The 23,723-nt window shown below is 36.4% G+C and overlaps 1 protein-coding gene across 5 annotated transcripts in view; it reads right to left on the reverse strand.

Moving 5' to 3' along the window:
• The window catches only part of TRPM3 (transient receptor potential cation channel subfamily M member 3), a 295,149-nt gene that overhangs the window by 80,247 nt on the left and 191,179 nt on the right, over positions 1 to 23,723 (reverse strand). For all 5 annotated transcript variants that reach the window (XM_075210971.1, XM_075210970.1, XM_075210969.1 and 2 more), the window contains 4 exons: positions 20,340 to 20,440; positions 18,858 to 18,992; positions 13,930 to 13,980; positions 1,588 to 1,728 (listed from right to left, as the gene is read on the reverse strand). In XM_075210971.1, the coding sequence (XP_075067072.1) occupies positions 1,588 to 1,728; positions 13,930 to 13,980; positions 18,858 to 18,992; positions 20,340 to 20,440 (428 nt within the window). The remainder of the gene's footprint in view (positions 1 to 1,587; positions 1,729 to 13,929; positions 13,981 to 18,857; positions 18,993 to 20,339; positions 20,441 to 23,723) is intronic.

Below are 23,723 nucleotides of genomic sequence, written 5' to 3' on the forward strand. Positions count from 1 at the left end.
TAAAACAAGGTCATCAGAAGGTGTTAATATGTTTTGGGAGTAGTGGAGATTGATTTAACATTGTAAAAGGTAGTAGCAGCTAGTGATTTATGTTGTGTACTGTTATACTCACTCCCATTGCTTCCCAGAGGTGAAATTGCTTTTAATGTTTGGATATATGATATTTGTTCCATGTAGAAGTGTGTTTCACACATATATTTTGTTGCTGCTTTTATGAGTGTACAGTTTGTGTTGCGGGGGTTCTAAGGATCTGATTGTGCTACAGTTTGGCCCAACCATGTGAACTTTCTAGTGTTTGGTTTTAACCCACTCACTTCATAGATGCTTACACTCAGAACAACTACAATAGGCGCTCACACCCAGTTACATGACATAGGGTTAATACTTATTACTGGCGCTTTTAAAATTAATGACATATGGCTAACATTCCTTTGGACATATCATTATGCGTTCTTTAAAACTGCAAGTAGAAGCAGCATATATAACAAAATGGAGCTCAGGGACTTTCAGTAACAGGTTTACAATCCTACATGTTCTCAAAATCAATCTTGTTACACTTCTTGTAGTGAATGGATGGGTTCAAGATTTCTAATTGTTATTTATTAATATACACAATAACAAAGAAGAAACACATACAAATAACAAATGTATAATTTTGCTATTGAGAATGTTTTAGATGTATACTATGTAATAGACGTTATGCTTACCCATTAATTACGTGCATGTGGAGTAGTCCCTAGAAAAGGTTTTCATCAGTCAGTTTATTTTATTTGTTTGCCTGAATAGGTTCCCCGATGTGAAATGGATTGCATAAAGCTATTGTCTGAATTTCCTGACCGTAAAGATGTAATTAGAGAGAAGTGAAAATTTCAAGTATATCCGCCTCATTCCACATCTGGAGTTTTGGCAGAATTTGGACTTTAACAGAGAATCTCCTAACATTTATGTTCCACACACACTTCTCCCTTATTATACCCAAAACACTCCACAGAACCAAATTATTGACACTGTCATCATCCCAGCTTTTTTTATAGACAATAAATTCAGCAGAACACCATTTCATGGAATGGGAAAGTAAAAAATTGGACTCAAAATTGTTGTCACCGGAACTTCGCACCTCTGCGAAACAGCCTGTCCTGCTGCTAATTTTTAAAAAATCACTTCAACTTCATCTCTAAATTTAAGTTCCGTGCAACGTGCTGGTTCAAGGCTCTGCGTGTTTTAGCGCTCTGTGCAATTGATTTTCCTAGTAATCCTGCCATATGCAGGAATAATGCTTGCACATTAAAACAGCACCGACGGCTACTATCGCTGTCCAAAACAATATAATCTTTCTTCATTTTCATCACTGTGTCTGTGCATATTCATGCTACTCTATGAACATATATTATAAACATATGAAAAAAACCTATCTCATAGAGTATATAGAAATGAAATAGACAATTTTACAGTGTGGCAAAAAGTAAAAAAAAAAATGATGCAATAACAAGATATTAATCCTTCCTCCTTACAACAGTATCTTTATTCATCAAGGGAATGTATGGGCAGATGACAATTTGATAAGATACTGTAAAAATGTTAACTTACTCTCTTTGGCCCAAATAAATTGTGATAAAGAGTTCGAAACCTTTTCCTTGTATAGTTGCAGCGGTAAGCTCCTCCCATCAGGTACTCAATAACGAGACCAATATCGATCAAACTTATCCTGTAATCTGGAGGTAGATTACCCTGTAAAAAAGGCACACACACAAGAATGGAGGAAAACACACAAAATAGGAGGTGACAACAATGTTTGCAAAAATACAGTAAAACAAGTATTACATTTAAAGTAATTTATTTAAAATAAATGAACTGAAATGTATGGAAACAAATGAAATATATTAGGCTATGTAATTCACCTTAAAATAGATCCAACCGAAACCTGGATATTCTCGCTTGGAAAGAAGACATAAATTAAATAAGAAGGTGTAGCAATCGATTAACATTACAGTTATCAATTGTAATCCCGATTCTCTAGCACGCAACTTCTCTCAAAAAAGCAAAACTCCTTTTCTTTACGACTTCACGTATAAATGTGAGAAGGGATCATTATACGAGGGTAGGATTCTAGAAGTATAGATTGAAAATATTTATATATAGCGTAAGACCTGTGAGTTTAAGATAGGCATTTGTCATGTTCTATGTCTAGGTTTGACAATACTTAATTTGTCTAATTGCAGGATATTCATAAGATAATATTAGCCTGTGATCTACATAGCAATGCTTGTTCTCTCCTTTACCCTGTTTTGTGTCTTTTCACACTGTTCTGTTACTATACACTATGAACATCAGGAACGGCTAGCTCACTAGCACAGATTTGTCCATTAAATTGTCCACCCAAAGTCGCCATGTAAAAGTTTGTGTTGAACTTAGTTTTCAACCTCCAAATATATACAAACTATCACTCTAACAGTGCACCAAATACTGTTGTATGATAATATCATTCTACCTGGTAATAAACCATCAAGAGTAGATCACCTGTAAATAAATATTTGCTATTATGGCATAGAGTATTTTAACTAATTTAACTAAACTATTAACTAACTGTATTTTACTAAACCATTTTAACGAAATTATGCATTTCAAAAGAAATGTACACACCTTCTCTAACATGTATGACTGTAAAGAAATGCTCAAGTGAAGTAACACCTAGGGGTAAATGTATCAAGCTGAGAGTTTTCCTGCGGGTTTGAAAAACCAATCAGAATCTAGCTATCATTTATTTGGTACATTCTACAAAATGATAGCTAGAATCTGATTGGTTGATATAGGCAACACCTCCACTTTTCAAACTCGCCGGAAAACTCTCAGCTTGATACATTTACCCCCTGGTCTATGTATATTCTCAATAACTGTATATTTATAGAGCTCATCTCAAGCTTACCTTTCCATTGTGAGTCTTCAGTCAGGCATTAGTGAACATATCCTGACCACAGAGCATCAATTGTAAAATGGCTTAAAATCCATTTGTGGTTTATGCCACTGCTATTTAGACAACACAATATCAATATCACTACCACAACTGTGAAGGGAGAGATCACAGTGCTGAGTGATTTACAGCACAGCTACGTACGGAAACTGAAACATACTAAGGTGACCAAGTTGAAAACACAGTATAAACTGCATTTCAACATTTGGTTTACAGAGGAAGTAACAATATTATCAGATATGTGTGTACAACATATCTGCCATGTACAGACAAACTTCTGGCACAGAACGTACAATCAGAAAATGAACAGATGTACTGAAATATACAAATACTTATATACTGGAAGATTAAAACAAAGGGCAGAGCTCAACGGAATCTCATCATATTACTTAATATTTGGTCAAACTTAGAGGTGGGTAATATTCATTATGAGATTGGTACAGGTTGTTATGTATATTAGGTTACAGTGTATATTCCATCAGTGGGGTGTACCATCCTGGAGCTGCTAACAACAAGAAGAGGTGACAAAATTGCTACCTGTTAATGGATATTCCAAACTGCACCTACTTGTTACCAATATAAATACATAAACACAAGTATATATTCATATTGGGCATAACTTGCTCCATTTAAGTTCACACTAAATCGTGTCAGCCCATTGTCATATGATTGTCCCACATCTAGAATATCTGCCATAGTGTACTTGTTAATAATATAGACTAATACCCATAGTTACTGCAAACACATAGGACTGGGATATTACTATTTAGCAAACCATTATGGAAGGCAATAACAAAATGCAAATATAAAAGCGTTAACTAAGAGCAGAAAAGGAACAGCATTTCTGGGTAAAAACTGGTCAACTGGAAAGTGCCCCTGAACATAAACTAGCAGTTATCTATGTGTGTATGTATTTGTTCATGTGTTCATGCTGTGTCAACCTATGATTGAAGAGGTTCTACTCCTATACTTATAATACACACTGGTAAAGTTGATGGTAGACACTGACACAAATTGGTGGGTTACTACTGGATTTGCTCACAGATGTGTGTTACTTAGGTTGATTGACCTGATCAAAAAAGAAAGCTTCAGGAGTAGCTGTGAAGAGCGACTCGCCGGGGAACTCTCCTGGGTGTCCAAAGTCCAGTGAGCCCCCCCGGCATGTTCCATGTTCCTGGCTCCCCAACAATGGCGGCAGCAAATTGGGAGCGATTCGCCTTCCAGTTTCCTGGTGGCTGGGCTGGTAAGCCAATCTTGGTTCACCGTCTGGCCATTTGAACTTTTGGCGGAGCGTTGCAACATCAGAGTGTGACATTGGTGCGCCAGCAGCCTATTAAGTTACTGTGCCAGGTGCCATTGGTAAGTTCAACTGTGGTGAGCAAGAGAGAAGGATGTTGTGGGACGTACAGCTGCAGAGCTATGGAGAAGTAGCGGAGAATCAGCGGCATGGAGCCCTTGAAAGTCACCTCTTCAGCAGGGCCTTGAGGATTATGGTGGTGGGGAGACAGATGAAAGAGGAAGCTGCAGACCCCTGAAGATCACTTGAGTCAGGTAAGGCCCTTTCTTGGGCACCCACCTCTCCCAGGCCAGGACCTGCATTCTATCTTCTCTCTTACACTAAGGCACAAGTCCCGGCACTATAAGGATCCTTAAGAGGGAGATAAAATCGCTCACAGGCACAAGGTCCTAGGCGAGCTGGGCTCTAAACCTGTCTGGCAGTAGGGTTCACAAGGCCTTGGCGCAGTTAGGGTTTATTTAGAAGTATCTAGGGACATTCTTTTATGGTGCGACAGTTCAGGCTATAGGTAAGCCTGTGGGTCAAATATATTTAACTCAGGAGCAAGGTCTGTGGCACCCTGCAGCAGGCTCTAGGCCTGAGACCCCCAGCAGCACCTAGACTTAGACCTAAGGTCTATCTGAGTAATTGTCAGGATGTAGGCCTGTGATAGCAAATAGAAGACTAACCTGTGGTTAGTTAGGAGGTAAATGCTCATAGAGTCCGAGCCCAGTCCGGTACCATTTAAGTAAAAGCAAGGACAGATGATAGGCTTGTGGGAGCACAAATCTGTGTCTGTCTTGTTGGGGGCAGAATAGAACAGGGTAGAGTCTTTCAATACAGTAAGAAATCTTGTATAAATCCTGGTATTCTCCCCTCTGGTTGTGGCTAACTGCATTATCCCCTAAAATTATGAGATACTAGCAGGGATTCAGGTTCAGTGGACAGATCCCTCACTGGCAGTGCAGCACCACCCTTTTCAGTTCCAGTAGTGCAAGCTGCTGGTTCCAATTGGGTGTCTGGATGTGAGTTCTGGCAGGTTTCCTGAGGGTTCCAATTTAGGCAGTGTATGCTACAGAGCTCTGCGAGTGTCCACCCTGAGTTCTGGTAGCAGCCATTGACGGTTCCAGTTTGAAGCGCCTCACTCTATTGTGCAGTTGGGCCTGAGTACTAAGTTTGTGTCTCAAAGTTGGTGAAGAGTTAGTCTTCACAGTAGTTCCAGGGAATTGTGACCTAGCTCACTGGTGACTGGTGTAGTGGAGTACCTGGAGGTGTGGTGCGCAAGAAGGCAGGATTGTGTATTGATATAGCAAGCTTGCTAGTATAGTGTTGGATTAGGAGGTGCTGCAGAGATTGCTAAACAGCAAAAAGAGCACACCCAGGGCTTGATTCGTAAGTGGCGTTTTTTTGCATATAATTGCTTTGTGCATGCCCGAAACTGGACCATACGCCACCGAAAGCAGCAACTTCCAATTCATCTTGGAGTGCAAAAATGACACTTTCGACAGCTTACGATTTCAGGGGGGAATTAGGTAGGGTAGGGGCGGATGCTCTATTAAATGTACAATAGGGGCGTGCCAAGCTGGAGCGCATGCAGCAGCGTCTAATTCAAGTTCTGTGCATCTCTAAGGTATTTTATTTTCAGCCATATCTCTTGCTCCGGTAGCAGCTCTAGTCTAAGTGCCGATTACTAGTGATGACGGCTGTTTATACATGCTGGAACATGTGTTTGCAGTCAAGAGCAACTGTATAAATGTTTTCTATTTACAGTAGACGTTAATTACATCCTAATAAATGTTTTTCATTGGGGAAAAATAAAAAAAACAAAACTTTTTAAAGAAATGTTTTGCCATTAATTACTATATTATTAACAGGTAACGTTTCACGTGCGTTTCTTCTTTTTTTTTTTAAATGCATTTTACGCCCTCATTGTATTCATTAATTCAATCTGTGGGAGAGGTATAATTGAAAGATGACTTTTTTGAAGTTGACAAATGTTATCTATGCCTACAATTTGTCTTGGATGAGTACAATGTAGATAATATTGTGAATTCATTGGGAACTTAGTAATAAACATTTAATAGCTAACTCCTCTTTACCCAATACTTTACACAAACTATTTTTATTTAAATAATGTTGTGTAAAATAATAGCTTGCTACTTAATGTTAGTTAGATACACTCTCCCTTAGAATGTAAATAGCAATTAATCATCCCTCTCATATAATTGGCACAAGGGACCTGCCCCTCCCCCATATCACTGTTAATTTAACCACCCTCAATATGTCGGACAGTTTGAAGTATGTGTAGATAAATAGATATACTGTGTGTGTATGTATAATTATATATATATATATATATATATATATATATATATATATATATATATATATATATATATTGACCGTGAGAGGGCAATAGGTACCATCTCCCGGGGTAGATGGCAGCAAACAGCAGCAATATAGTCATACAAGTCCATTATTTACAGTGTAACTGACCTCAGTCAGTTTTATTAGCACATTCAAGTGAACAAAACATAAATAAAAAAGCCTTGCCTGTCCGGCACTCACTAGACATTTCATGTAGAAACTCTCTCAAGTGTGCAGGACCTTATACCACACACACAAATCAAACACATATTATTGCTCACCACAGCAGAGTCTCTCAGAAGGCAACTAACCCCCCTCTCCAGGTCTAAGAGCCTGATTGAGGCAGAGCTGCAGCCTTTTACAGCCATCACTCATGTGCAGCTCCTAATTAGTCTGCTGTGAGCCTGCAGACCAGAAGGGCCTTTTGCATGGAGCCCACCCTGCTCTCCCCATACAAAACAACAGAGATCCTTACCAGTTTTTCCTGAAGCCAAACACACTCTTTTGGATGCTGCTTCCTATACATAGCAATCTCCCTGGGTTTAAAAGCATGTAAGTCAGACAGCCTGGGACATGAATACCTGCCAATCAAACCAGTGACTCTGTCACTATATAAATACACACACACACACACACACACACACATACACTATATATATATTATAAAGTCGTCTTTTGTATTATTAAAAAAAATGTTACTTCTTGGTTTTTAACTATAGTCTAACTCATTCCAGGTTATGACGGTGTTGACAAAAATCAGAAAAATAAACTATAACAACTATTTTTTTTCCATAAAAACCTGTTTCCCATATAACAGATGTGAAAATATTTCTGATAGCCAGTTGTATAGTTCTATCCAAAAGAAACAATGTATCAATTGCCTTGTCCCTCTGTGAGAACACTGTGCACAAATGGATCACATCCCACAGGCAAAACCTGGGAGAATTATCATTATATTTTGGTATATGTAAAACAATGAATAATATTCTTCTTTAGAAAACTGCACAAAATAATAAAATATTGAAGGTAATTTATAAAGCTGCAAAACTGTGGGTCCTGTTGTCTAAACCAGGGGCAAGCCGGGCTAGGGGGCAAGGGGGCATATGGCCCCTTGACATGTCCCATAGTGGGCTACCTTGGGCTAGCTCACTGGGCCACCTGCATTATTTTCCCTTTAAAATGTTCCTAATAAGCTGCTGAGTTGTATCTTGCCAACCAGGCAATTTGCCAACCCTCCCCTGGTCTAAACCATGAGCATACATATGTGTTTGCCCACTTTCCACTGGCAAGTAGTGCCTCTGGCAAATGATTTGTGGGATTCCATTCTGATATGGCAACGCCCATGCTGAAAAAAGATAAAATGTAAAATTCAATGTCCTTTTAACTCCTTAGGATCATTCCCTTAATTAATAACAAACTTAAGTTAATGCTCATTGGAGCTTAAATTATATATTAGATAAGTTATGAGAACTAGGGGACATTAGGGCTGTCTTTATTCATTGTGCCTCATTTGTACATTTTAAAGTCTATATTACATTGACACTTATGTACCTGTAACTGAGGTTTCCCATATAAAGTGAGGCCAGATCATGCAAAAGGCATCTCATTAATAGCATATGCTGACACTAGCTCTCTGCCAAATCTGAGGATGGGGAAAACTAAAGTTGCTTTGTGGATAAAAAAACGGCCACTGCCAGTGTGCTAACTGGAGAACACTGACCTCAATATGCCGGTTTCCCAAATAAGGCAGACCAAAATGTTGTGCAGGCACCAGTAAGGACTATAACCTTTCTTACCACTGGGTGTTAACACTAAAGCTATCACAAAAACATCCAGGGGTATATTTACTAAACTGTGGGTTTGAAAAAGAGGAGATGTTGCCTGTACCAACCAATCAGATTCTAAGCATCATTTACTTAGTACATTCTACAAAATGACAGCTAGAATCTGACTCCACTTTTTCAAACCCGCAGTTAAGTAAATATACCCCCAGTCTGTTCTTGGAACTATGGTGACTATTCTGCCTATAGCCAGATGCTTTTATTTATAAGTCGCTGGAATAAATATTACTAAATGCATGTTGCTATCAAATAAATAATTAAAACTGACTCACAAATTTAAATACACTTTTGTCTTCCATCCATCTATTTGATTTGACATCATACATTTGATTATTTGTTGCACAGTTTACATTTCTTCTAGGTAGATAGTTTTAATTTTATGACTCTTGCATTTATAACTGAATATACCAGTGTATTTGGAGATTCTATTGCGAGAGTCAATATTGACCTTCAGTTCACAATGATTCAGCCTTATCGACTAGTGGTTTTCCTCTCAAGTTTTCTTTTTGATATTTGATATTTATTGTGTCTCTTTTTTGTTTTGTGTGTTTTCTTGAGTATGTATGTTTATGGTAGCATATTGAAAACTTCAATACTTTTTGATGTGCTGCATGTTGGCAAGCTTCAATTCAGAAATATATCATTTAAAGTTCACTTTACAAAAAACTGAAAAGCAATCTGAAAACTGAACAAAGCACACAGATTATCACCATTGTACTTGTACATAGGGACTCCACATATTAATGTCAGAAAATGTACTTCGGTGATAATTCCACAAGATGGCGCTCGCTATCCTTTTCTAAAGTACTGTTTGTCTGCTTAGTACTCTGTTACCAAATTCTACAGCAAATATTGCACAATTACATTGCCCATCAGTACTAAAGCCTGCTGCACCTGTTCCACAATAACCCTCTATCCATAAGTAAAAAGTGAGAGACCACAGGACGGATTGGGGGCCAATAAAGACATGCTTATGCTAACTTGGTTTCACTTTTAAAATGACTGAAAACATTTCTTTATTATCTACAAACATAAATTGATACAGGGCAAATGTACAGCACACTTCAGTTCCCCATGTGGTTTCTACATGCAACATGTGCTTAACAGTAAACACAACATTTAGTGTCGAAATGTTTATCACAGAACTAGACAGAGTGTTTCACAACAACTTAGTTGTGATAGTGGAAAAGCCTTAAGCAGAAGAAATAAAGTTAAATATACACTATGCATTGTGTTTTTTTTCCATATTTTACATGATTTAAAGCTTTGTCGCTTAGCACGGTGGCTAAGTGGTTAGCACTTCTGCCTTACAGCAATGGGGTCATGAGTTCAATTCCCGACCATGGCCTTATCTGTGTGGAGTTTGTATGTTCTCCCTGTGTTTGCGTGGGTTTCCTCCGGGTGCTCCGGTTTCCTCCCACACTCCCAAAACTACTGGTAGGTTAATTGGCTGCTAACAAATTGACCCTAGTATGTGTGTGTGTGTGTGTGTGTTACGGAATTTAGTAAGCCCCAAAATGGGACAGGGACTGATGTTCAGCGCTGTGGAATTACATATGTTTAATGCACACTACAAATACATGCAGAAATTTACTAAACTTTATTGCAATACAACCTCCAGAAGTTTTAAAGAATTATCTGTCCTTTAAACCCACCACCTTCAGTCTAGGTTTTAATGAACTTCGGCAGAAAAGTTCTCCTACAGGGAATCCAAAGAAATGTTATTTCCCTATGCCCCTTGAAACAGCATGTTAATTAAAACATCATATAGTCTAGTATGCTATGGGAGTTGTACATATAGGCTTGGGGAGATTAAGAGACATTAGCAACTTTTAGTTGCATAATTAAAACATCTGAGCTGCTTGTTTCAACCAACCAGTGTAAAATGAGGAATGCACACACTCTAAGAATATTATGTTGCCAAGCAACATGGATTGCACCTCTGGACACAAAACACCAACTACATTGTTAACCAGGGACCACACATTCTGAACAGCTCCAGAAAGCATGAAACCCAGTAGGAACATGTCAATATACATTAATCACACATGGATTACTGTTCTTGCTCATAAAGAGCAAAGAAAGTTCACAAAAATCTCTGAAATATGTGAAATGTTTCAGTTCTCACCAGCAAGAACACAATGGTATCAGTAGGATGACCATAATGTATTCTAGCTGCACCAGTGCACTTTAATAGTGTAATGACTAGATGGGAAATCCCAAAAGCATAAGCTTGAATTCATATAGATTAAATCTCCGTCTTCACACAGATTTGAAATAATACAGTTTCCTCTAACAATGTGTTCCATCTCATAAAATCATGCTCTAAATGTGGCAGCTGCTCATGGAAGTCATAAGATGACGCATTTGACTTTAATTGGTGACTTATGGCAAATACTTGTGCCAATTGTTCAAGAAGATAACAGTGTAGTACATTAGGTTGTAAACACTTTAGGGTGTTCCCATCAGTAATATACTATAAAAGTAACACACAATGTTCTACGTAACTATAGCAACTATGGTACTATATACTAAAATTACGCGTAGGGTACATTGTTATGAACAGATGAATATGATTACACACTTCCAGAATGAAACACTTTTCAAAGGAACTGCCTTTGTCTTTATATTTAACTATATGTGTGAGTCTTTAAGATCAGAGATGCCCGAAATTGTTTCAAAGTGTTTCTCAAACCAGTTCTAAAGTTTGAAAATGACTTGTAATGCACCCATTTAGTCTTGAACAGGCAGGAAAGGCATAGGGTATAGTTTGTCTTGGTATGTCTTAACTATGAGCTGCAGACGCAAACTTCGAACCATTGTGATCGAACTAAAAAAATTGTGATACCTTTGAGATTGATTTGACCAAAAGTCTGAGGCCATTGAACCAGGTGTGAGCATCTCTATTTAAGAGTGGGAAGTACTTTAATTTAGTAATATTGCATGATCATGTTGAAGGATAGGATGCTCAGGTGAAGTAAAGCTGGTATGTTGTACTGGAAGTGTGTAATAAGTCAATGCTTCTTCAGCATCCTCATCTTCAGGGTAAAACATCCTAATTGTTTATCACACAAAACAACAGCAAGACCATTCAACACTGGCCTTAGACTCTCTATTATGAGCTTTTCAATTTACAACAGGCCTCGCTTTTGTAAATGCAGTAGACAGGGTAACAAATGAATGACAGGCCTATAATTATTGTGTATAGAATGTTTTGCTTTTTATAAATAAAATATCTGTAAAAGCATTATATATATGCATGAAACTCAAATAATACTCAATGGAAATTACAAAAAATCCAATATACATTGAAATATGTACAGTACAACAAGGCAATGTATGCTGGATATTTTTGTTAAATGCATATACAGGACAAAGGCAGAAACTGGCATTTTCATGTTGATTTTTACCACATAGGGCACTGAGTAGATTTATTATTGTTTTGTTGACGTTTGATTTAAATGGTTTTATACTTCTATTTTATATTTAAATGAGTTCATACTTCTATTTTTGGTGGTAATGGACTCCAGGTGGTAAAAGTATCAAATAACGTTTTTTTTTTTGCAAAATGCTGATATCTGGCGACTTTGAGTGGTAAATTTAAAGTGGGAATAGCTTTAACGGCAAGTTTTTCCTTTAAAGCCATTGCCGCTTTAAATTTACCATACAAAGTCGCCTGATATCGACGATTTGCAAAAATCACTATTTGATACATTTATACCCAAGACTTTCTAATAGCAAAACAGTGAGTCCATAGTTTAGGACATGGCTGAATACCGGATCAATTTACTAAAGACTTTGAGAAACACTGAACTAAATCTGTAGTATTATTTGCATATTAAAGTTCAGGAGGTGGGGCTAAATAATATATAAAATGTTTCATTTTAACTCCAGGAAGCAGAACCTCTGACCTGCACACTAAAATAACAACAGAATCAAAGTTTGAATTTGTCCGACCATGACTCACAGCATTTAGCAAAATCATGTATTTGTTACATCCTAATTAGACAGTTCTTAGGGGAGAATTCAATTCCCCATGATGTCCCTCTGGACATCACGGTGATGTACGCCTGCACTCATTTCCAGGTACTAAAGTACCCAAACATCGCTCAAGTTTTATTGCTATATTTAGCTCAAAATGCATTCAAACCCTATAAAATCCAGGGTGACCAAGGCCAATTAATTTCATGCTGACTACAACTCAATATTTTGCATTGGTATTTGGTGTAGATTTTCTGAAAATGTCTTTATAATTTATTTTATTTAAAACTATCCATGCATGACTAGTCAAATATTACATGGGTGTTATTGACATTATGTTTGTTTCTGACGTTATCCATTATATACATGCATTGACACTATCAACATCTTTACAATATATGATTATAATATAGGACTATATTTGACATATGATAATATTTGTGAATATCACAGTTCTTTCACACACCATATGAATTGACAACTTTTGCAAACATTTATAAAATGACAATACTTTTGGATTCAACAATGTCAAATAATTGTGTCATTTAATTTTCTTGCATAGTATTTTGCCAAGATCGCAGGAAATCACACACAAAGTTGAAAATTCTTCAGTATTACACTATACAATGTGGAAAAAGCTAATGATTATTCACAAACCATTTTAATCATTCTTATATTCACTACCAAAATATTTTCTTACAAGCATCTATTTCCACTAAGGCAGATCCTACAAACTTGGTTTATGGTGAATTTGTGAGTACAATGCAGGGTAATATGTATCAAGATTTCATAAAGGTCAGTTTCACACTGTACTGATTGCATAGCTTGTTGTTATTATTATTATTATTATTATTATTATTATTATTATAATTATTATTATTAATATAAGCCAGTGCTAGCTGCACACTTTGTTATTGTAAGCCTTCTAAGTCATAGCACTTGCAAAATCACCTTGAGTATTTTTAATATTATATATACAGTTAGAAAGTGCCAATCTCACACCATTATAGGTAACAGTTAAGGAAATGCTTAAATACCATTGTCCACCATAAATGTATAATTCATACTCTGTTTAAGGAAAAGATAACTTTTAATGTCATGTATTAACAAATAACAGAATTATGCTAAATAAGTATGTCTTTAACAATGATCTTAGTTTAAATTAGTTTATATGTGCTGTGCTCACCAAAATGCCGTTTCTTTACCCATCTGCTCATTACAAAACTGGCATGTGAATTTGTTAAATTTTAGTTATAGTAAATTTTTGTAAAACTGGAATGACAACAATAATAACAATAATCATCTTGATACATACAATGATATACCCATAAAATAAAAAAATAAACAAACAGTGAATGAGGTGAGTGCTAGTAAAGTGAGGCGATAAATAAAACACAAGTCACATTCATCAGAAAAGCTCATGCAAAACAGAGAGTCTCTAAGATCTAGAAACATTGATTAACGTTACCTTCCTTTTCTTGGTATTTAACTATTACCTTTTTGACGTCCCTGACCAAATGGTATAAGGTATTCGACGGTCCATGTCTCTGAAATACAGTAAAATGATACCACACTGAAATTGGATGAATACAGACTATTAGTAAAAGATACATGGCAATATAATTGTTTGAGCAGTCCTCCTTGCCCATTGACACTAATTGCTCTGGAAACTAAATGATTTGTATATCAGAATCAATGTATACTGGTGGAACAGGGGACTATGTCAGTCTGTCTTGGGAAAATTGACTGGACAGAACTTTGCAAACCAACCCGACTAACATAATTACCACCCTCACATTGTAATCAATAAAGAAAAATCTTTGCAATTGTTTTTCTTATATTAACATTACCAAGTAGATCATAGTTTAACATTACCTAATTTTACTCCATGATGAAACAAATGAAAATTAATACTTTTTACAGGTATTACAAAAAAAGTGAAATATATCCTATTATAAATAGGTATAATAAACAGCCGTAGAAATGAATTTTCAGAAAAGCACTACAGATAACTTCACAAAGCGGATATTTTGTATATTTGTACAGGTTACAGTGCAAAAAAAATAAGCCAACAATTTCAATGCTACATGTGAACCCAACCTGTCCACAGCCCACACATGAGGTAGCTAACTTTTGAGCATATGTAGTTGAACAGAAGAAGGCTGCTATTGATTTGTTTTGTTATTGATCTGGTGTTTTTTTTGTCTGTTTCAAGATGACATAGGCTGTTTTAAGAATATTGGCATTACCACTGGTGGCTATGGTAGGCAATGCAGCAACAATGATAATATCATCCTCATTTTCAAACCACGCAGCAATGTATCGAAGAATGCAAAAGTACTGCATGCTGAGAGAACAGGAAGGGGTCAGTCATGGGGAGAATGTCTGGTGAGAATCTTGCCTACCAAGTGACCCATTATCATTATGAATACATTCAATATCTATATGACTTTTATTCAAATGTAAGGAAACTCTACCCACCCATTCTTGCTTTATCTCTCCCTAAACATCAGCATTATTATGTGCAGAATCAAAACCTTTCTACACTGGTGACATTAAGAAATACATGTCTGCTGTTGGTGCCTCTGAGTTTGTGTCAACATCAGCATGAGATCATTATAGCTTTCTGATTTTCAGGAGATCCTCCTGTTAATCCACCAATCCAACACCACCAATGCATAAGCCAGCTTGTTCCGTGGAACTTTTGTGGCTCATGTAAGCATAACTATTTCACACCTCATTTACTCAATCAAGGCTAGATGGATTTCTGCTAAAGTGATCAAAGTAGCAGTACAGCAGTTGTATCCATTTAAGTTAAATTGTAGTATTGGTCTATATTTTCACCCCTTTCTTTTTCATAAAAAAATAAAATAAATTGTGAAATGCTGTTGAAGAAGGACAAATCAGTTCTCACAGTGATAAATAGATGTGTTAGCCACTACCCAGTGTGCAAAATGAAAAATCAAATTGTAGGAATTACAGCTGTACTATATATATAGTATACTGAACTGGCAGTTCTAAATTGCAATACGCTGCGCACAATCTCATACAACAAGTCTACTCAGAAACTTTCAAGTGCGACTGATCACACACAACCCTTTGTAAGTTTCTGGAAGAGAATTACTAAATGCAACAGGACAGGCAAGTCTCACACAGGTTTCAATAAGTGTGATAGCCATTGCTACCTAGGGGACAAAAAAAAATAATAGTAAAATTAACTGTGGTATACAGATCGAGAACATATTGTATGAATTACAGTTGCTGTACTATAGATTTGCTGCGACTGTACTTTTGTGTACTTTAGTGCTAAATTGCAGCACAATTTGTAAACAATATGAGATAATAAGTCTTAATAGCAACTTTCAAGTATAAATCACCACAGACATCCCTTTATACATTTGTGGAAGACTTAATGCAACAAGGCAGAGCCATTCTCAGTGATCAATATATGTATTAGCCACAAGACAGTGAGCAAAAAATGAATAACCAGTACGGTACTAGTAATATTAATTCTGTTACCCCAAGTCAAGATCGGTTGATGAATTTCAGCGTCTGTTTTTAATACCCTTGCAATGCTTTGCTGTGCTAATCCTATTCCTACCCCATCTACGCTACATGTCAGAATTCATTGACCATCTTCAATTAAGCTCTATTCATAGACTATAAATTCTGTGAAATGTGGATGTACAAATACCGTGTGCAATGGCTATTCCATGGGATGTATAGCTGAAACTTTGCATCTCTACAAAAAAAGAACAATATATTGCTGGTTATTTTGATGTTGTCAATCATATCTACCTACCTGTCAAATCAAAATGAAATACAAAGAAAAACAAATTGAATGAAATGAAAGCTCATAGTGTGAAGGTCTGTTCTCTCATTATTTTGCATATCAATAGTAATACCTTCATGTATAATTCCTTTACGCAGCTATCAGTAACTAGCCTGCATTGCCTTTTACATTATACACCTTAGAGTTCTTCAATATGTATGAATCACATATACTATAATAAACTACACCTGGGGAAATGTACAAAAGTGAGAAACACATCGTTTACAAGCATTCTGTTTCACAGGCAAAGTCACATTTCTAAGAACAGAAAAAGCACAAATACATCTTTTGAGTGGAAAATTGAAACAATCACTCTTATCTATTTCATTTGGCATGCATGTGTCACCCTGCATAAAAATGTATTATTCACAAGTGATAAATAAGAAAAAAAGACATTATTTCTTTACTGTTAGCCTTTATCTGTTGTTGCTGCAGATTTTTAAATTGAAGTTGTGTGTCAACCTTTATTTTACAGTGCTTGTTTATTATTAAGACAAACTAAAACAGCACTCAATGTATGAATTAGTTCAATGTGTAAGATCTCTCACTTGCGTTTGCGCCAGGTGTACATCAAGTTTATATACTTACACTCCATAATGGTGTAGAGAAAGCATAGAGATGTGGCTTGACAGTGTTAGTAGTACATGTGAGTTTTGCATTACCCTATTCGTAGGATTAGCACAGTGGCAAAGTGGTTAGCACTTTTGCCTCACAGCACTGGGGTCATGAGTTCAATTCCCGACCATGGCCTTATCTGTGTGGAGTTTGTATGTTCTCCCTGTGTTTGCGTGGGTTTCCTCCGGGTGCTCCGGTTTCCTCCCACACTCCAAAAACATACTAGTAGGTTAATTGGCTGCTTTCAAAAATTTACCCTAGTCTGTGTGTGTGTGTGTGTTAGGGAATTTAGACTGTAAGCTCCAATGGGGCAGGGACTGATGTGAATGAGTTCAGCGCTGCAGAATCAGTGGCGCTATCATCATCATCACCATTTATTTATATAGCGCTATATAAATAAATGGTGATGATGATGATGATTGCAATATCATCATGTAATGAAGTATTGTATACACAACAAAGAATAGTGTCTTGACATTTATTAATTAATGCAAAAGTCGCATTTACCCTATAAATTGTAATTAAATACAAATAGGAATAGAAATACAAACTGAGTTAAATAAAGTACAAATATCTTTTGTTTCCCAAGAATAAATAGTGTTAACCTACATGTGTGTGTATGTGTACGATTGTTTGTATGCACAGTAGGAGAATGCATATTTTACGCAAATAAAACAGATATATGTCCAACACTAGATAAGCCCCAATAATGACTATTGACTCACATTGAATTTAAATGCAAATCTGTGCTAAACCATTGCAACCAATCATCAATCACCTTTTATCTGTCTAGTTCTAATTAGACAAAGAGTTTATTTCCAGCAGCGATTTTATCAGATGCTGGAAATCACTATTGTAAAGATTGACTATTTTTCATGCGATTTTGAGGTTTGGCATATGGAGAAAAAAGCAGCTACAAATCATACTCTGTGAGGCAGGTAATTGTCAGATAACATTATTTCAATGGAACTGCATGTTTCCAGTAGTTTTATCTGCTTTTCTAAATCCCAGCAACATCACTAAAGATAAATCACATCCACATGGTGACACATCACATTTAATAGTTATCTATAGGAAAATATTAGCACAGATTTTTACCACCATAATCCCTATGGGAAAATTACTAGTACTGCCTTGTTTTATTATTATTATTATTATTAGTAGTAGTAGTAGTAGTAGTAGTAGTAGTAGTAGTAGTAGTAGTAGTAGTAATAATATTGTGTTAGTATAATAATATGTATTATATTTTAAATATATAATGTATGTAATCTGGAAACTTATGGTCATACCAGTTCTAAGTAATAATATTTTCCATTGAAAGTGTTAGGAGAAAATGTTACTCAGGTTAGTGCTCTTGACAGGTAGTTGTTGACACCATGCATTCATTCTGTCTTTTTCCCTTTTCTTATTGTGCATGCTATATTTTATATTGTTCCTATATGTTTTTTGCAATAAATTATTATCAAAAAAAGGATTTAAATGACTTGATGTGAAATTGTAGAATATAAAAATGACATTTATCTCATACTTGCCAACTCTGCCGGAATGTCCGGGAGACTCCCGCATCTTGAAAGAGTCTCCCGGACTCCCGGGCGAGTGTGGCAATCTCCCGAATTCTGCCCACTTCACTAGGAAGTGCCCACTTCCTAGTGAAGTGGGCAGAATTAGATCCCAAACGCCGCAATTCCCGAGGAATCGCAGCCGAAATGACACGATTTGTCTGCCCCGCCCCCTCACGCCCCCCTCCACTGGCTGGCTCCCGGAAGGGAGCTGAAGAAAGTAGGTAAGTATGATTTATCTCATTCTTCCTCACACTGTCAAATGTGCTCCCAAATGTTTTCAACTGTTACCATGTGACTAAGATGTTGGTTGTGTTTTCCATGAGGAAGATTTTACCTCAATTAACTTTTATAAACTGTCAAGATTCTAAAAACAAAAAAAGAAACTTGCTAAGTGATTAAATCTACGTCTCCTTACCGTGTTGTATAATTCCTCTAGTCTGGAGAGGGTGAGGAAACGGTGCATGCTGACTCCATTTTCTATAAGTAATTTCACAAAATCTACCCTATCCAGCACCAAGGCATCCAGCATCGCTTGTTCCAGGGACCCCACCTAAGAGATTTAAAATGAAAAACAAAAATCTGATTCAGCCCACAGATATATTAGGTATTTAGTTCAACTTAAGAAGCATGAAGGTTTTAGCTCATATTGGTTTATGAGCTGCGTATTAATTCAAATATAGAAGAAAGAGAGCATTTCACGGTTATTTGCCTCCTCTCAGCATGACAGTCTGCCAGGGATCATACCCAGAGAAGGAGTCAGGGTGGTGCTAGGACAAGAACTCATGGCAATGAGTCTAGTCATTACTATGCAGCTCCTTGCTCCACTCTCTAACCTCCATGGACCAAGACCCTCCATTATTTCTCAGCTGACAGAGATCTGCTCTGCTCTTTTAATATATGTAATAAATATATTTTACATAGAGCAACAGATGTCTCCAAAAACTGAAGCACTAGTACATAGAGTCTATTACTTAACAATATATAATGACACTTTTACACACTGTAGGGCTGATTTAATAACATGTACTTGCAGAATTTGCAATTAACCACAGCAACCAATCAGGAACTTTATTTTATCTAAAATGACAACAAATGAAGGGTTGCTACAGTTAAGTGTACATTTTGCATCAAAATGCACTATGAATAATGAACCTTGGTGGGGTTATCTGCTAACAACTTACAACCTCCCTCCATTACCTGTTGATGACTACACTTCTACCTAACAATGTTTGTTCTGAATGGACCTTTTCAGAGTACACTTCAGGTTACCTTAACATTATGTTTTGTCTAATACTTTTCTGCCAAAGGACTCTTCTACTTCTTTACTGATCTTCCCATGTTGGGTATTTAGAGCTGTATAGAATTTATTGAGATTTGACAAGTGTTCCAGACCCTTCCTATGGTTATATACATTCACAACTGATATTAAAGCATTGGAGCAGCATGGTGGCTCAGTGGTTAGCACCCCTCTCTCACAGCGCTGGGTCATGAGTTCAATTCCCGACCATGGCCTTATCTGTGTGGCGTTTGTATGTTTTCCCAGTGTTTGCGTGGGTTTCCTCCAGGTGCTCCAGTTTCCTCCCACATTCCAAAAACATACTGGTAGGTTAATTGGCTGCTATCAAAATTGACCCTAGTCTCTCTTTCTGACTGTGTGTGTATGTTAGTGAATTTAGTCTGTAAGCTCCAATGGGGCAGGGACTGATATGAATGAGTTCTCTGTACAGTGCTGCAGAATCAGTGGTGCTATATAAATAAATGATGATTATACACTGATGATCACACCACACATTCACAGAACTACATGGTTCTGGATAAGGGTAAATTAAAATGTGTTCCAAATAATGATGACCCTGGCCTGTGGTAGGGACTAACATACATATGCACAGAACCTTACCGGCCATTGTTGTCCATAAATAAAGATCTGGCTACGAGCAATATCCACTCTGTTCCAGGCTAATGCGAGACTCAGCTGATCAGGGGCAGAAGCATTGGCACCTGTTTATCAAAGGAAAAAAAGAACAATGTAAGTACTATGAAAACATTTTATTCATCTGAAGTCTGTAACTTTGTGATATCTGCTCCTATTATGCAGTCAGTGAATGCAAATGTTTCACCTCTGCATATAATTTGTACATGTACTGTATATTTAGATTTATGTAGGGGTGATAAATTTTCTTATTGTTTAATGTGATACTTTATTCTTTTTAAGAAGAGCCAAGTGAAAAATTGTTTTTTTTTATTGTTTTAGTTGTAAGTAACTAAGGGGGGGAGATGCTCTGCACAGGGATTGAAAGGAAATATCCACATGCAATATATGACAAGATGTAAATCTTTAACATGTAGCGTGTGGGGGTGCTGGTCCTGTTATATTAGGACAAAGGGAATCCCCCTTGACAAAGCCTAAAGGTGAAACGTACGTTGGGGCCAGCGTTATTTGGCGCCAACACCAACTGCAGATAGGGATGTAGTGATAGCTTCCATTTACTAGCAGGCACAGATACAAATGGTTTTCATATAATAATAGGGGATTCTATCAGCCAGATAAAACCAGTTTAGCTGCTGAGATTATTGTTCTCTACGGAGACTATACATAAGCTCACTCCTATCAGGGACCTCTTTCAGTACTACAGAGCTGTTACTGGCAATGAGTTAACTGCATTCATTATAGCTGACAAGGTCACACATCGCAGGAATTACATCAGCCTTATCATAGATGCACTAAAGTGTATAGCTGCTGTGAATATTGTCCACCACAGAGACTGTATATAAACTAGTCAATATCAGGGACTATTTCTAGTATCACAGAGCTGTTATTGGCAATGAGCTAACTGCATTTATTACAGCTGACAATGTCACACATTGCAGGAAGCACACCAGCCTCAGTATAGATGCGCTATTGTGTAGTGCTTCATACTGTTAATAATCCAGAACAAGCCTTGTATTTTAAGTTTACAAATAGCACTATACAAGCTAAGACTACTTTGAGCTAGGGGTTTCCCCTTATTAAATCCACGGAGATCAAGTATCTCACTCCGTTATCCGCCTGCTACATTTGTTACAGTGGTGACTAGAAGGTTTACAATACCAATACCATAAGAGACACGGTTCTCACTCACTCTGTAAATCATTCTGTCTTCCTACTAACCACTACTTACCAGTAAATGGTTTGCTACCAAGGATTTATACAGATAATTCTCTGTATCCACGAGACTATTCCTTTATATAATAGATCCCTATCAGTTGGTGTTTTTGTTTTTATCACACGTGTGTATGTGTGTATTTGTAAGTAATTTTTAATATATTTCACCTTGTCTTCCGGGAGGATGTCATTATTAAACAATAATCATTAAAAGTTATATTTTAATCAACATAAGGAGTGCTAATTTGTCCTTCTAACATGAACCCCTGTTCATTATTTTTTTGTTTTAGTTGTAAGTAGTAAGATAGTTGGCTGATTAGACTAGATGGATTAGAGGCAATAGGAGAGAGGTCTCCAGTTCGGTCTCACTGCATTCAGTTTCAAAGGTCATAACTTCAGAAGGATATTGATAAACTAGATAAGATCCAATAACGGGCTGCATGGTGCAGAGTCTAAAGGATATTAAACATATATTACGAGGGCACACTAGATGGGCTGATGGTTAATTACTATAAACCTATCAATATATATTTCTTGCACAACACAACAAGTGTGTTTGGAAAGAGGTTAATGATTCTTTTCTATACATGATTTAGAGTTGTCTATAGATTTGAGTTTGATATAAGGTCATCAGTTTTATTCACACTAATTTTGGTTACTTCAAGTTGAAAAACTGGTGGAAGGGTGTCTTTATAAACTTTTTAAGGAATCTCCTTTTATGCAACTAGGGGGTATATTTACTAAACTGTGGGTTTGAAAAGGTGGAGATGTTGCCTATAGCAACCAATCAGATACTAGCTGTCATTTTGTAGAATGTACTAAATAAATGACATCTAGAATCTGATCTATTGGCAACATCTCCACTTTTTCATCTCCGCAGTTTAGGAAATATACCCCATGGTGGATTTTATGTCTCCAGCTGACTTTTTTCAAAATAAATACCATTCCCAAACTGATGACATACTCATATTCAGGACAGTGTTTACCCTCAAAGAACTGTTTAACTATAATTAAAAGTCAAATTGAAACACCTGGCATGTTTCTTTTCAGAGCTCTCTTTTATATTGAATAACTTCTGCCACATTTAATTGTTGTTTTGTTGTCTTATCCTGCCTAATTGTCAGTTGTTTATTTGGTTGCTATTAAAGTGTTTGCTTTTTGAAAATGGAAAATAAAAAACCTTTTGAATAAAGGTTCATAGTGCGTAACTTAATAAGAAGATGCAATTAGCAAATGAGGAAACTTGCATTCAACCCCCTGATTGAATGTCAAAAACAATAAACAAATTGAAGATGTTAAAATACTGTACTTTTTATTTAAATTGCATTTATATGTGTCACTTGTAAGCAGCATAGTCATGCTTGCAGTAATCTGGGTGCTGATAAATCACCACAATAACAGTTTAAAAAGTAGGAATACAATTAGTTAATATAATACAAACAATTAGTGAAAATTAGCTGCAGGACGATCATAAAGGCCTGTGCTGTAAACCTCACCCAAAATGAAAACTACAAACAATTAAACAATTAAGTGGCAGATACCCTGAGTATTTAAGCAATAAATATGGCAAAACACATTAAGAAAGTACTGGTAATATAAAAAAATACTGTAAACATAGACATATAACATATAATGATTACATTAAGTGACACTAAAAAACTCTCTTATATGAATGGAATGTTTAGCTGGGAATATTTCTGATTACCAGCTCAACATGCTCCTAGGGTTTTCTAATGGCATCACAGGATATTATAGCAGTTTTTTCGGATAACATTCTATATTAAGATAAATTGTTTGTTTGAACAATGTGTGGAATAAGGTTTGCAAAATATGATTATTAGCACATTGAGGATGTGCTAATAATCATATATTACTTTACGCATTAAGGTGGATATTGTGTGCACTCAGTCTGTTCATATCAGAAGTATCAGAAGATTTTTAGTGTTAATAAATGTCATCATTATATGTTATATGTCTATTTATTTTAATAAAAAAAATATATTACCAGTACCTTCTTACTGTGTTTTTTAAATATATATTGCTTAAATGTCTTTACTTGTTCCATTTCTTTATGATATTGTAGAAAAATAGTTTCAAAAATTCCGTGAAGACATTGCTATACGCAATTATTATCAGGGG

The sequence above is a fragment of the Mixophyes fleayi genome, chromosome 1, assembly GCF_038048845.1.
Source record: "Mixophyes fleayi isolate aMixFle1 chromosome 1, aMixFle1.hap1, whole genome shotgun sequence".
Classification (NCBI taxonomy): Eukaryota; Metazoa; Chordata; class Amphibia; order Anura; family Limnodynastidae; genus Mixophyes; species Mixophyes fleayi.